This window comes from Rattus norvegicus, chromosome 8 (assembly GCF_036323735.1).
Source record: "Rattus norvegicus strain BN/NHsdMcwi chromosome 8, GRCr8, whole genome shotgun sequence".
Classification (NCBI taxonomy): Eukaryota; Metazoa; Chordata; class Mammalia; order Rodentia; family Muridae; genus Rattus; species Rattus norvegicus.
The window spans coordinates 98,140,462-98,154,953 of NC_086026.1; the positions used below are offsets into that span (position 1 = coordinate 98,140,462).

General features: G+C 45.7%; 2 protein-coding genes across 4 annotated transcripts in view; one reads left to right on the plus strand and one right to left on the minus strand.

Moving 5' to 3' along the window:
* The window catches only part of Snx14 (sorting nexin 14), a 224,519-nt gene that overhangs the window by 86,693 nt on the left and 123,334 nt on the right, over positions 1-14,492 (minus strand). The window contains exon 30 of one of the 2 annotated variants that reach the window (XR_010053971.1): positions 313-11,186. The exons of the other annotated variant lie outside the window; for it this stretch is intronic. The gene's annotated coding sequence lies outside the window, so the exon portion shown is untranslated. Of the gene's footprint in view, positions 1-312; positions 11,187-14,492 lie in introns of those variants that run through there. 2 annotated transcript variants of the gene reach the window in all.
* The window catches only part of Nt5e (5' nucleotidase, ecto), a 44,722-nt gene continuing 40,693 nt past the window's right edge, over positions 10,464-14,492 (plus strand). Inside the window, exon 1 of one of the 2 annotated variants that reach the window (NM_021576.2) lies at positions 10,464-10,843. In NM_021576.2, the coding sequence (NP_067587.2) occupies positions 10,499-10,843 (345 nt within the window). In that variant the 5' untranslated portion in view covers positions 10,464-10,498. Of the gene's footprint in view, positions 10,844-11,181; positions 12,120-14,492 lie in introns of those variants that run through there. The other variant, XM_063266046.1, reaches the window with a different exon arrangement.

A 14,492-nucleotide genomic window follows, 5' to 3' on the forward strand; every position in this document is an offset into this window, starting at 1 on the left:
GGGGAAGAAAAAGAAGGATTTCCTTAATCTTATAAAGGAATACACAAGTAACCCATTGAAAACATTATACTTCCCAATGAAAATAGTACTTTCCCCCTAGTCTTGAGGACAACATAATGAGAGAGACTTGCTACCAACCACTTCCATTCAGTATTATATTAGAAATTTACTGTAGAAGAAATAATTGCCTATCCTACATTTTCTACAGGACATTAGAAGCATAAAATAAAAAGCGTGGTAAACTTTGCTGAAAATAATAACTTAATTGTCCCAGGCAATTTGTGTACCTATAACAAAATACCAGAGACTGGATAATTTATAAAGTACAACATTTTATTTCTCAGAGTTCTGGAAGATGGAGACTCCACTCAAGGCATTGACAGGTTTGGTGTTTGATAATGGTACTTAGAAGCAGTCGCTGCTTCTAAGATGGTACCTGTTACTGTATAGAAGGGAGGAACAGTATATCCTCACAGGGAGAAGAAGGGAGTAAAAGGCAAAAGGAAAGAAAAACATCCTTCATCATGCTAATTAATCCATGATGCTGCAGTTCTCAGTACCTACACAGCTCCCCAGGGCTCCCCCTCTTAATGCATTTGCATCAGCAGTTGTATTAACACATAAATTTTGAGGGATACCTCCATACCACCACACTAACCAAAGACAAATGCATTGGTATTTACACAAGACATGACTAGAATTAAAGTTTAGTTTAAAGAAAGTGGTGTGTCTTTTAAGCCCTGGATCACGCCTGCTAAGTAAGTACCCTACCACCAAGCTACTTCCGCAATCCAAATGTGGTATTCCTTGAAAGAAGTCAGCCCACGTCAACTCTGTAGATCAATCCATTCACAGTACATTGTGCAGATTGTGGCTGTCAACACGTCTGGCCACACTGAGGAAGAAGCATCAAAAGCAACTGGCTATCCAACATGACTTGTGTGTGGCCATAGTTTAATTCTCTGATTTCAATCAACTTTACACTAACTTCTTCAAAATGAGATTAGCTCACTTTGCCAGTATGATGAATGTGTTGCCATTTATACTAACAAATAATATGTGTATAATTCTGTCATAAATGTAAATCATGAAATTTCAAAAATGTTTTGATAATGGTACTTCACTCTAGTTTCCGTTGTAATCTGATTTCTGTTGGTGGCTTTTTTATAAATGTGTTTGTCGCAGTTTTCCTCTTAAACCAGGCAGCTCCAAAATAAGTGAGACTGAACTATTATGTTTATTTCACAAGCTTGAAAGGCACAACAACTGAGCAGTATTACTCTAGCTTAATCCTCTAAATTAATCTGGCTTCCCCAGTCAATATCCCAGTGATCCTTGCATTTTAGTACTGATCTGGCCTTCTGGGCTCTCATGGTGTCTCCTGGACTCTCTCCTCATATGAACACCCTCCCCTATTTCTTCTGTCTCTCCACTCTCATGGCTTAAAATCCAGCCACATCCTGCCCCACCCAACCCCACCTCCAGTCATTGGATAATCAGCTTTTATTGACAAATCAGAGAATAAATGGAGAGCAATGTTTACACAACTTTGGGGCAGGAGATTCTCAGACTAAGGATTGCAACCAGATATCGGGGCACAGAAATCAGCATTTGAATAATGCAAGGATAATCTTTACATGGTATACAATAACACTATGCCTACAGATTTCTTTTACTTGATTCATTTAACACAGTGTTCTGAAAGGCTTCCTCGGGCTTCATCAGACTGCCCAAGGCTGGAGCCAGCTCAAGCAACCTCAAACGGTTGTTTGTGCTCTGCTTGTCATCACAGCATTCAGACAGGCACCTGCTGCTGCTCGTTTTAATACAAATGACCTCATCTGTAATTAGGCCATGAGTCTAGGAATCTACCTACATTCTGTGTGTGCTCCTAACAGATCAGAACCCGCCTTTTTTTTTTTTTTAAGGCAGTGGGGTTGGGACTCCTTAGTATCTTTTCGTAGAAATCTATGATCTGCTGTTGAAGTTTGCTATCTTTGGAAGTGAGGAGACTGCTGAGTGGTTAAAATGCTGGAACCTAAGAATCTGATATCGGATCCCCACGTCCAATGTAAAAGTCATCTGGGACGAGACACAGCATGGGGATTCACTGACCAGGCAAGTCATCTCACTGCAACAGTGAGCTCTGGGCTCAGTGGGAGACACTGCCTCAAAAAATAGGATGGAGAGAGATGGAGGAGACAATGAACATTGAGCCAGGACCTCCGGACAGGCATGCATGGGCAAGAGCATGTGCGGGTGCGCGTGCACACATACACACACACACACACACACACACACACACACACACACACACACACAAATTATATCGTCTGCATTAAATTAAAGCTGAACTCATTAAATGAAAGCCTCCTGGGCTGGAGAGATGGCTCAGTGATTAAGAGCACTGACTGCTCTTCCAGAGGTCCTGAGTTCAATTCCCAGCAACCACATGGTGGCTCACAGCCATCTGTAATGGGATCTGATGCCCTCTTCTGGTGTGTCTGAAGACAGCTACAGTGCACTCACATGCATAAAATAAATACAATTTTTAAAAAAATACAAAAAACCTCCTTTAGCTTTAACACCGCATGTGTTGTTCCATAGGATGAGAATGAGACTTTACTAGATCAGATATTAATTTTCAAGCACTAGAAGAGAACCCTGGCAGGTGCACTGCCATGGTAGAGACCTTGCCTAATATGCATATGTCCAATCCCTCAATGTTAACACGATAAATTAAAATAATTAATCAATTAATTAGTTAAAGAAAACCCACAGGACAAAAAAACAAGATCCATCTTTAATCCTGGCAATTGGGGAAGTAGAGACAAGAGTTCAAGGTCAACATCAGGAACACGAGGAGCCCGAGACAAGTCTGGACTACAGAAGACTTTGACTCAAAAAAAAAAAAATCAATCAAATACTTGAAGTCAAATTTCTGTGCTATTGCCAACATTATGGTTGTTGACACTAAACACCAGCTAATCCATGATTCGCTTTATTAACTCCATCAGTTGGTTGAACTACAAGTCGTGGAGAAATCCACGGAGAATCTTTTGCTTCCATGACTTGGGAAATCCGTGCCTGGCAGTCTTGCACACACCTAGTCCCTCCCATCTGCAGCCCTGACTGCTCTCAGAGGGCTCCTCACGGCCTTGAAAGGAGAGCCCAGGTGCGGGCTTTGGCTGTGATCACTGTTCTAGATCTGTCTGTGTAGCCTGGAGGCCAGACAACAGGGATTTTAAATACTTGGAGAAAGAAAAGACCACATTAAGGTGAAATTGTGGACTGGTCTGGGAGTTTAAAGAAGAGACTGCCACCACTGTCTGGGCAGTACAGAAATTCCCTGTTGACTTGAAGGAGACAATAAAGGCAGCTAGAGCTTGGCTTGAGGCAGGCAGGAGTAGCTTAGAGAGAAGGAAGGTCCAGGAAAGGTAAAGCTGGCTGGGTAGAGTCAAAGTTTTAAAGGCCAGATTAGCAAGTTTGAACTTGTTCCAATAAATAAGCAAAGGTTGTTTTTGATCTGCAGGCAAGCATGGTTTAGAGATGGCATGGATGCAGAAGCTTGGAAGCAGCAGGACAAGAATTTCAGAAGGGGTTATGTGGCCTAGTTTCAAATATGTAAGTGGCTGGTGAAATGATTTCACCAGGAAAGTTCTAGCCAGGCAAGCCTGAGCAACCGAGTAAAGATCTCCAGGACCCACAGTTTAAAAAGCTGTGTAAAAGTGGGGCTGGAGAGATGGCTCAGCGGTTAAGAGCACTGGCAGCTCTCCCAGAGGTCCTGAGTTCAATTCCCAGCAACCATATAGTGGCTCACAGCCATCTGTAATGGGATCTGATACCCTCTTCCGGTGTGTCTGAAGACAGCGACAATGTACTCACATCCATAAAATAAGTAAATAAATCTTTAAAAGGCTGTGCATTTGTACACCTGTAACCCCAATCTAGAGGATGGAGAGGGGAGGATCCTTGTGGCCAGCCAACCAATCAGCAAGCTCCAAGTTCAGTAAGGGACTTATATCCAAAGATGGTGTGGAGAGGATGATTGGGGAAGACATAGGACATCACCCAAAAATGTTCATCCCCTGGAGGGATCAGTGATGTCACATTTATCTCATCTCAACGGGTGCAGCAAAGAGAAGGCATCTCACCTTCATTGTGTTCCTGCTAAACCTGTCCTGCTTCAGTCTAATCATGAGGTAAGCTCAGACAAGCCCAAACTGAGGGAAAGTATACAAGGACCAGTACCCTTCAAAAATGTCAATTTGGGGCCAGCTAGATGACTCAGTGAGTAAAGGTGCCTGCTGCCAAGACCGATGATCTGGACCCCTACGGTAAAGAGAAAGAACCCATTCCCCATTCTTCCTCCACACACATACTAAAAGCTGTAATTTTAAAGAAAAGTTTAATACCAAAATAATACAAGACAAAGGAAGCTGAGAAGGTATCACAGGTTAGAGGAGATTAAAAATGTGGGCAAACTGAATACAGCCTTGGACTGCATCCTGGGACAGAAAAGGGGAGGTAAGAGGGGTGCCTAGAGAACCCCATGTGAAAATTAGAAGTGTAGTAATAGCTTCGCATTCATGTTACATGAGCTGAGGACTGGGCAGGGGCTCAATCATTAAAGTTCTGGCTGCTCAGAGTTGAGTGGCTCCCAAAATCCAGGTATAACACACACACACACACACACACACACACACACACACACACACACTCGAGTTTCCAACAATAAAGACTGCAGGGGATGGTGAAGGCAACACCTCTGATAAATGTGGGTTTGCTTTATTAGCCTTTTCCTCTTTTAAAAACAAAAAAAGGGGGGTTGGGGATTTAGCTCAGTGGTAGAGCACTTGCCTAGCAAGCTCAAGGCCCTGGGTTCAGTCCTCAGCTCCGGGGGGAAAAAAAGAAAGAAAAAAAAGAAAAAGAAAAAGAAAACAAAACAGTAAAACCAGCTAAGCAAAACAAATGGTATTCTCCTCCAAAGAAATGAACCAATTCAAGCCAAATTAAAATATAAAGGTAAGTTTATTCCAGCTCTCAAGAAAGTTCATCAACCACACAGGAGGGGGTCAGTAAAGTCAGAGGGAGAAAAAAGGAGGGAGAAGAGAAAGAGAGAGCCAGAGAGAGAACAGAGAAAGCCAAGATGTCTGGATTATATAGGGAAGAGCCTCTCTGTGAGAGGAGGGTTGGGTGGGCTGGGAGACCCTGGAGGCTACGTTTGTCTTAGTACATGAAATACACTTGCCCTGGCTCTGAATCCCAACGTCAGCCTCCAGAAAGTCTGAAAGGAGCGGGACAAATCCTTGCAAGGTCTGATTTCCAGAGAGTGTTACAGAATTACTTGGCACCAGAATCTGTTTTCTGAGCTCTAAACCCCATCTATGATGGGATAGTAGGATTGCCAAGGATGCCCCACTCCAGCAAATAGAATCTGGGAAACTATACGCAAAACAATAAATCATGAATTTTTGCTTTATGTCATATTAAAAATTAAAAAACAGGTTGTTGGTCTAAATGTGAAATTCAAACAATAGAACATTTAGAAGAGGACAGGGGGATGGCCTCCTCCTAGCACCATATGTGGCAATGCTTTTAAAATAAATATTTATTAGAGACTTTCAGGGGTCCCACTTGTGCTTTTAATAAAGACGTAGTTTAAGGCTGTCGGCCTTTTGGCTGAGGTGGTCTCTCAGCTTCTTCTAACTTAACCCAGCCTCTTTGCCATCGTACCCCTCCCTGGGCTCTCACTGTCCTATCTCTCTGCTCCATTCTCACCCATGTTTCTCTCCCCCATCTCCTCTGTCTGCCCGGTTCTGGCCCCAGACACCAGCTTTTCATTCTACAAAAAACCTCCTCTCTTTCTCTTACGAAAATGCAATTAGCATGGTGTAAGAGTGTCCAAGCAAACTCATTCTGAGCTGAGTAGCCGCAGGACTACGCCCAGTCTCGGGGTATCTCAGTGCTGCTTGTGGGCCAGATTGAGAGTAAGGTGAACTTCCGTGACCTCCCGTGGCAGTTTGCTTTTTAACCTAGTAGTCTCCAGGAATCCTCCTTTTGGGTAGGTGAGGAAATGGCAAGCATTGACATATAGAAAGCAGGTAACGGGCCACAGAAATGACAGTGGTGCTGGCTCAGCAATTAGCAATTGAAAAACACAGGGTTAGACCTTCATTTGATACAGTATATGTGGGTGCAAGTCATCCCAACATTTGTTTCCTTAATTTCATGTATTTGTGTGTGCCTGAATGTATATATTTGCAGTACATGTGTATAGGTGACTGAAGAGACCAGAATAAATCATCAGATCCCCTGGAAATGGAGGTACAGATGGCTGTGAGTCACCCAATGTGGGCACAGGAACTGAACCCAGGTCCCAAGTACTCTTAATCGCTGAGTCATCATTCCAGACCCTTTCAATAATGTCTTGGATATGACACCACATTAAGGAAAAGGAAAGGAAAAAAGGGGGTGGGGGTGGGGAATCAGACTTCTAAACTGAACCTGTTGGAGCTGACATGCAGCTCAGTGGTGGCGCACCCATTGTAAATGCACAAGGTCCTGGGTTTAATCACCAGCACTAACAAATCAAACAAACAAACAAGTAAATAAACAGAAGCACTGGTGCATCGATGTTGTGTGGTTCAGCGGTGAAAAAGGCCAGGTGTTTGTAACATCCACAATGTACCTGTGTCTAACAGGGCAGTGTTGGGGTAGGTTGTAGAGACAAAAGACAATGTCTGGAAGCCCGGGAGCCTGGCATGGCTGTCCTCTGAGAGGCCCTATCAGCAGCTGACTGAGACAGAATCAGAAACTTACACTCAACCATTGGACTGAAGACGGGGATCCCTAGGGTTGAATTAGGGGAAGGACTGAAGAAGCTGAAAAGGGGGGAAGACCAGTAGTCTCAACTTACCCAGACCCCAGGAAGCTCCCAGAGACTGAGCCACCAACCAGGAGTATACACAGGCTGGCCCGAAGCCCCTGGCACCTATGTAGTAGATGTCTACATAGTCTGGCCTCAGTGGGAGAAAATTCACTTAGTCCTTGAGACTTGAGGCCCCAGGGAAGGGGGAAGCCGGGTGCAGTGCAGGGGAAGCACCCTCTCAAAGGCAAGGGGGAGGAAGAATGGGATGAGAAACTGTGGGAGGAAGGACTGGGGGTGGGGGACAACTGGAATATAAGCAAATAAAATAATAAAAAAGAAAAAGGAGGAGAAGGAAATGTCTGGAAGCCACATGTGAGATGAAAAGAATGTTGAAACTGTACGCGAGCTGTGGTGAACAAAGCAGGTAGGCTGCATCCTATGGCAAGGGGCCAGACAGAAAGCTACCCCGAGTCCCAGCAGGCTCTGTGGGCTGCAAAGGTCCAGTGGTAACCTGTCGGACCAAGAGCACACGCTCAGTCTGGTGACACTGAGCCAGCCTTATCCTCCTAGTGTTTAGCTCCACCCTGTTTTACTTTAGGGACAAGAGTTTTATAAATTAGACGACTCAGGCAGTGACATCACTAGCTCAGCATGCCAAGGGATGACTGACTTAGAGTATACAGCAGGAAGTAGGCTCTTTTCCAGATAACACTAGTGCGCTCCAAAGCCAGTGTTCATGGAAGGGTCCTCCAGATAGCCCTTATCAAAATGTTCGCATCGCTATGTCTTCTTTCATTATTTCCTTGAGTTGGTAGGAGAATCGGGAATGAAAGGAGTGTGTTTCAGAGACACGTGGATGTTCCATTTCCCTCCATAACACACTACCGGATGTGCAATAATGTCTTTAAATTATGTATTTGCACATAGTGAATTTCTACGCACTTGAGGATGTCGCTCAGTTGGTAGAGTAATTGGCTGGCATACAGGAAGCCCTGGGTTCGATCCCCACTACTGTGTAAACTGCACAGTGACACATGCTTTTAAGCCCAGCACTAGGAAGACAGACTGAAGAGGACTGGAGCTCCAGGTCACAGTTGTCAGCATAATGAATGGAGGGCATCTTGAACCTCATGTAAACTTGTCAAAGAAGAGGAGAAAGATTCCTACAGTTCAATTAAAGCAGGTGCAAGGGACACGGACAGAAGGACAACAAAATGCCTCCATGGGGAAAGGAACTTGCAAGCTTCATGACCTGAGTTTGATCACCAGGGTTTACATTGTGAGAAAAATCTGCCCTGAAAATTGTCTTCTGATCTTTTCATGTGTGCCATATGCATACATACACACACACACACACACTCACACACACACACTCACACACACATACACATACACACACAATTAATTTATTTATTATTTACATATTATTAATGTGATTTTTAAAGTTTGGGCTTTATTCCCCCTTGTTTTTTGTCTGTCTGTCTGTCTGTCTGTCTGTCTGTTTTGAGATAGGGTTTCTCTGTGTAGCCCTGGCTATCCTGTAACTCATTCTGTAGACCAGACTACCCTGCCATCACCACCAGACTAAAATGTTTAAAGGAAATGTCTACAAGGAAGGACACAAATGGTCCACACGCTCATAAAAAGGTGCCCAGCATTTCAAACCAACTGGAAAATGCAAATAGAAACTACAATGAGATATTACACTTGCCAAAAGTGTAATATCTTTTAAAGCAAACAAAAGACAGTGTCCTTGGTGAGGATGTACAGAATCTGTTCGTTGCATGTGAGAACAGGCGACATGGCAGGTCCTTATCTCATCTCCCAACTAAATTATTCGTCAGCCACAAACCCTGGTCTGTTTCTGGTTTCGCCTCTTATGAATAAGCTGCATTTAAATACACACCTAGCATGACATGTCACTTGGCCTTTGAAAGAAAGGAAATGCTGGCATACTGAGTCTTGAAGACATTACACCAAGTGAAACGAACTCGGTCAGAAAAGGACAAATATGAGGTGCTTAGAATGGTCAGAGCTATACAAACTGGTAATACAATGTTGATTGCCAGGGGCTGGAAAGGAAGGAAAGGGAGAGTTGGTTTTGGTTGGTTGGTAGTTTGTTTTGTTTGTTTTGTTGTTGTTGTTGTTGTTGTTGTTGATGATGATTTTGAAACAGGGTTTCGCTAAACATAGCCTAAAAACTTACTACATGACCAGACCGTTTTCCTGCCTGGACTCCCAAGTACTGTAATTACAGGTGATTGCCACCGTGTTGGGAGGGAGTCACTGTTTAATGAGTTTAGAATACTATCCTGGAAAGATGAAAACCTTCTGGGAAATGAACGTTTTGGTAAACAGTCTTAACTGTACACTTAGGACAGTAAGTAGTAATGCACATCGTATGATATATATTTGTGTGATGTATATTTTACCACAATTGAAAAGCAACTTGGATGTAGGTGAGATACGGTCTCACTATATAGTCCAGACTGTTCGTGTACTTTCAACTCTCCTTACTAAGTCTCCTGAGTGCATGCCCCAAGGTGAAGGTGTGTGTGTTCATGGGCGTGGGTGTGGGCGTGTGTGTGTGTGTGTGTGTGTGTGTGTGTGTGTGTGTGTAAAACAACGCTGACCTGGTGCATTCTGGAGATGTGTGGGCATTAAATAACTTCTATATACTCTTTCCTTTCTCAGAACTGCTAGCTTGTTGATTATACTTCATTAAAATGCAGAGGTTAATCCATTAGACAGGAAATTTGTGCGGCAGAGATTTATATTTAATGATTTGTTCATAACAAATGTGGATTCCCAGTATTACTGCTAAACGCTTTACACACGCGCGCGCGCGCGCGTGCACACACACACACACACACACACACACACACACACACACACACACACCCCAAAAGGTAAAGAGGGCAGCGCCCCTGCGCAGCTGTCAGGAGTTTACCTCCTAGGATCCACCTTAGCTTTCAGAGCTGGCCCTCTGCCGCTGGAGGTCTTAACACTGAGGTTTCCACTGTAGATAAATGAAAGGCTGCATCCCAAAGATAGCTTGGCTCCTGAGATTCCAGATTGAACAACGTGGAGCGGTTGTGTCCTCAAACCTACGTAGCGTCTCGGCGGGTGGTGTGTCCAGGTCCCACCAAGGCAACCTCACAGCGCACTTCCCGGGCGGGATCTGGATCCCTCTCTATCCCACGTTCTTCCTTTCCGCCCCCTCTCTTCTTCTTCGGAGGAGTCACAGAGCAACACAAGCCGCTATACGCTCCTAGAGAAATCGGTGCCATCGAGAGTGAAGATCAGCGACGCGGCCCCTGCAGTTGTCACCGCCGCCAGGGACTGAGGCACCCAGCCTCTCCGACGTTCTCGCTCACCACGCGAACAACCTTCTCTCTGTTCCCTGCGAGCCGCGTGTGCTAGGCCAGTGGCTCCTGGGTGCCTCGGGTGCCAGGGTCGTATCGGGTGACTCTGGGAGTGCGTCTGCGGGCGGGAGGACCTGGGGCTAAAGGAGGCGGGTCTGGCCCCGCCCCGCCCTAGTCCACCCCTCCGCCTAGAAGAGGCCCCTGTGGCCGATGCTCACCAGGCTCCGGGCCAGTTCACCCGCTCAACGCGCTCCTGCCAGCCATGCGTCCCGCGGCTGCTACGGCACCCAAGTGGCTGCTTCTCGCGCTAAGCGCTCTACTACCACTGTGGCCCACAGCCAAATCCTGGGAGCTCACGATCCTGCACACAAACGACGTGCACAGCCGGCTAGAGCAAACCAGCGATGACTCCACCAAGTGCCTCAACGCAAGCCTGTGTGTGGGCGGCGTGGCCCGGCTCTTCACCAAGGTGCAGCAGATCCGCAAGGAAGAACCCAACGTACTGCTTTTGGATGCTGGCGATCAGTACCAGGGCACCATCTGGTTCACTGTTTACAAAGGCCTGGAAGTGGCACACTTCATGAACCTCCTGGGCTACGATGCCATGGTAAGGAGAAAGCTCCCGGGGTAGGAGTCCCAGGGTCAAAGAGAGAGGCTAGAGAACTCGCTAGTGGCCTTGCACAGATAGTGCTCAGAGATGCGCAGGTGGAACTCGACCCAGGCCCGTGTGCAGGGAGGATGCAGATGGGCGTCCCTTAGATTATTTTCTTAAACTGATGTTGTTGGGGTCTTGTAGCAAACTGCGACTAATGGAAGAGAGACCCTGCTGCCTACAGGGTGCTTCAGCTTGGATATGTAAAAGCACTGAACATTGTCAAGGGCTGGAGATCTAACTCAGTCTTTTCCACATCTCCCTTCTGCTCCGTCTTCCAAAGAGTGTCTCATCCTTTCTGAAAGGAAACCGGGTCAAAAATCATTCAGGTCACCAGCCTTCAAGGAGGAAAACATCCGATTGGCTCTGCTGTCTGAGCACAGTAAACTCACCTCCTTAGGTCGATTTCCAGTACAGCTACTTCTCTGCCGCCTTATACTAGTTAGTTAGTAAGCCTCGGTGGCCATGTCTTCTATAATGGGAAGAATATTGGCCTCAAAGCACTGTGTGCACATAATATAATCTCTGTAACTGTTAGTTCTTGTTGCTCCCGGGCACAGCCTCACAGGAGCAAGTAAAAAAGAAATGTCAGAGAGAACCGAATGCTGGGATTTCAGGGACTCAATCAAACGCACTTGACTGTTAGAGATTCTGAAAGAGCCTACCAGAGAGATTAGGGAGCTGGGGATGCAGCTAGATTGTTAGAGTGCTTGGTTAGAATTCCAAAGGCCCTGGATTTGATCCCTGGCATTGCCCAAACCAGGCTTGCAGGGCAGGCCTGGTAAAGGCTGGAGGGTCCAAAGTTCAGAGTCACCCTTGGTTACAAAAGAGAGGCCAGCCTGGCATGAGATCCTGTCTCAAAAAGAAGAAGGAAGGGGATGGGGGTAGGGAGACAGACAGACAGACACACAGAGAGAGACAGAGACAGAGACAGAGAGACAGAGACAGAGAGATTAGTCCTCATGTCCTCATGTCCCAACATTCTGTTGGAGTTGACACCTTGCTTGTTGAGAAGGGGAAAAGAATAATCAAATAAAACATAACTGAGATGTAAAAATTAATTGAGCCACCATTCACATTCAACCTAGTGTGAATGATTCTGCACCATTGGGGGAAAAAATTAAAATTTGAGACAACAACAAAAAAAGAAAGAAAGGAAGAAAGGAAGAAAGGAAGGGAGGAAGAAAGGAAGGAAGAAAGAGAGAAAAGAAAAGAAAAGAAAGAACAGAAGGTAAGGACTTTGCAAGAGAAATAACAGGGCTGGTTCCCAGAACCCTGTGAAACCAGAGGGTGTGGAAGGGAAAGTAAGGTGGGGAAGGCAGACTACCCACAGTGTACTACAGGAACAGCTCAGAGAGGTCAGAGAAGGGTGAGAGCACCCTTCCTACTGAATATTGACTAGAGACTCTCAGTGCTAGGGCAGCTCTGGGCCTTAGGCGTCCAGAGTTGACCAGGAAGGCTGAGCTCAGCAGCGAATTGGCAGAAGAATTTCAGACCTCGAGAACGCTGCAGTCTCTCAGCTTTCGTCTTCCACAGCTAGACCTGCTTAAAGCTTTGCAAGCAGTAACGGGCAATACAAACATTTACATAATTGGATCGTTAACTAGCTCATGTCTCTGCTTCCTCCCAGAAGGATAAACACCGGCTGAGTTTGTTTTGATTTCGTGTATAAACCACAACTTTACAGCATTTTCTATTCCTAACACTCTTTTCGTTTGACTTGTGTAAATATTCCTTAGTAAAACTATGTCCCTCTTTAAGACAGAACGAGCTCTCTGTGTAGTTAGATGAGGCCACAACAATGTACGACAAGTCCGAGCCCATCATCTTTGAATGTTTAGAATACTTTTTGTGGGATGGAATTGCTTTCTTACAAATTTCTGTCAAAGTAATTGAAGTGGGGCCTGAGGAAGAATAAACTACAATGGCTGGTGTCAAGAGTGGGAGGAGAGGGAATAACAAAGTCTACAGCTCCACTTTCCGTAGCAGTCTTCAGAGCATATGCGTGGGTGGGTTTCATACACACGATTCGACCTGCGTGAAACACACCTTTCATGGCTGCAGCATGTGGTTCCGCTCTGCAGCCTTCCTGTCTCACTGAGGGTTTGCACTGTCGAGATGCTGATATTTTACTAAGACTTGGGAGCCTAGCCCTCTTCTGTTATAAAACTTCCCTATCTCAGTTGCCTGCTATGTCTTGATTCTGGGATGCTGGAGACCCAGATCAGAGTGCTCGAGTGGCTGTAGATGGGTCTCTCCGGTTCCCTGTAAATGGAAGCCAGTGTAGCCTCTGAAATTAGAGTAGGAGCCTCCAAGAGGGTTTGTACTCTGTAGCCCTGTCACCCTCCCGAGAGAGTTGTTCTGATGGCTATGGAGGACCAGGATGAGCTTGAAGACCCTTCGTGTTCTGCTGCTAGGCAGAAACTGAGAGAAGATGACAGACGCAGCCAGGTGGTGTGGCTGTCTATCCTAGTAAAAGACAAGTACGCCTTGAGGTATGAGGAAGAAGACACACCAAGCTATTGCACAAACCAGCTCGGAGGTCAGAAAAACACCGTACTGGGTATTTTTCTCCATAGAAACTAGGAGAAAGGAAGACAGGAACAGAACACAAGGAAACTCAGTTGCTTGGGGATTCTTTTCTTCTTTGTGGCCTGATTGTTTCTGAGCCTCATGGGCTTACTGGGAAGTGGTCATTAAAGCTTCGTTCCCTATGCCTCAGGTTCGCCAGAAAGAGGACATGACATCTGTCATTTATGTAGGTCTCACAGCCTTCCCTCTGTCTAGACTGTTCCTTTCAGAATGTTTTCTTTTGAAGTTCTCAGGTATCCCAAACTGGTCTTGAACTAACCGCATGATAGAGGATGTCCCTGAACCTCTGATCCCCCTGCTTCCACCTCCCAAATGCTACTTCTGTGTTCCTATCTTGGTTATTTTTCTATCACTGTGACAGAAATACCATGACTAAGGCAACTTATTAAAGAAAGCATTTAATTAGGCCCATGATTATAGAGGCTTAGAGCCCATGACGGCAGAGCAAAGGCATGGATGGCATCAGGAACAACTGATCCACAAGCAGGAGGCAGAGAGAGGGGCCCACTGGGAATTGTGTGTGTGTGTGTGTGTGTGTGTGTGTGTGTGTGTGTGTGTGTGTGTGTGTGTGAGATGAAGCCACAAAGCCCTCCTCCAGTGGCACAGCTCCTCCAACAAGGCCACACCTTCTAATCCTTCCCGAACAATTCTGCCAACTGGAAACCACATATTCAAACACAGGAGCCTACGGGTTAGTCTCACTCAGTCTGTCACGGTAACCTTGCTTTTATGATTTTCCCACCTCCATCTACCTGTGCCCCTGTGTAACTTGGTGCATGATGACCTCTTCACACATCATTCTCTGGTCAATTCGGAGATGGCCCCTAATCAATCTCCCTGCCTCACAAATTCAGCTGTTCCAGATATCTTCTGCTGGTTGCACTGTGAAGATTTTCATATTCAAGGTCACGATGTGTGTGCTTGATTCTTCCTTTCACAAAGGATTGCCAGCTGCCTTCCTGAAGATTTAATACCCATTACTTTGGTACTCAGCTGACACCCAGGCAAGAGC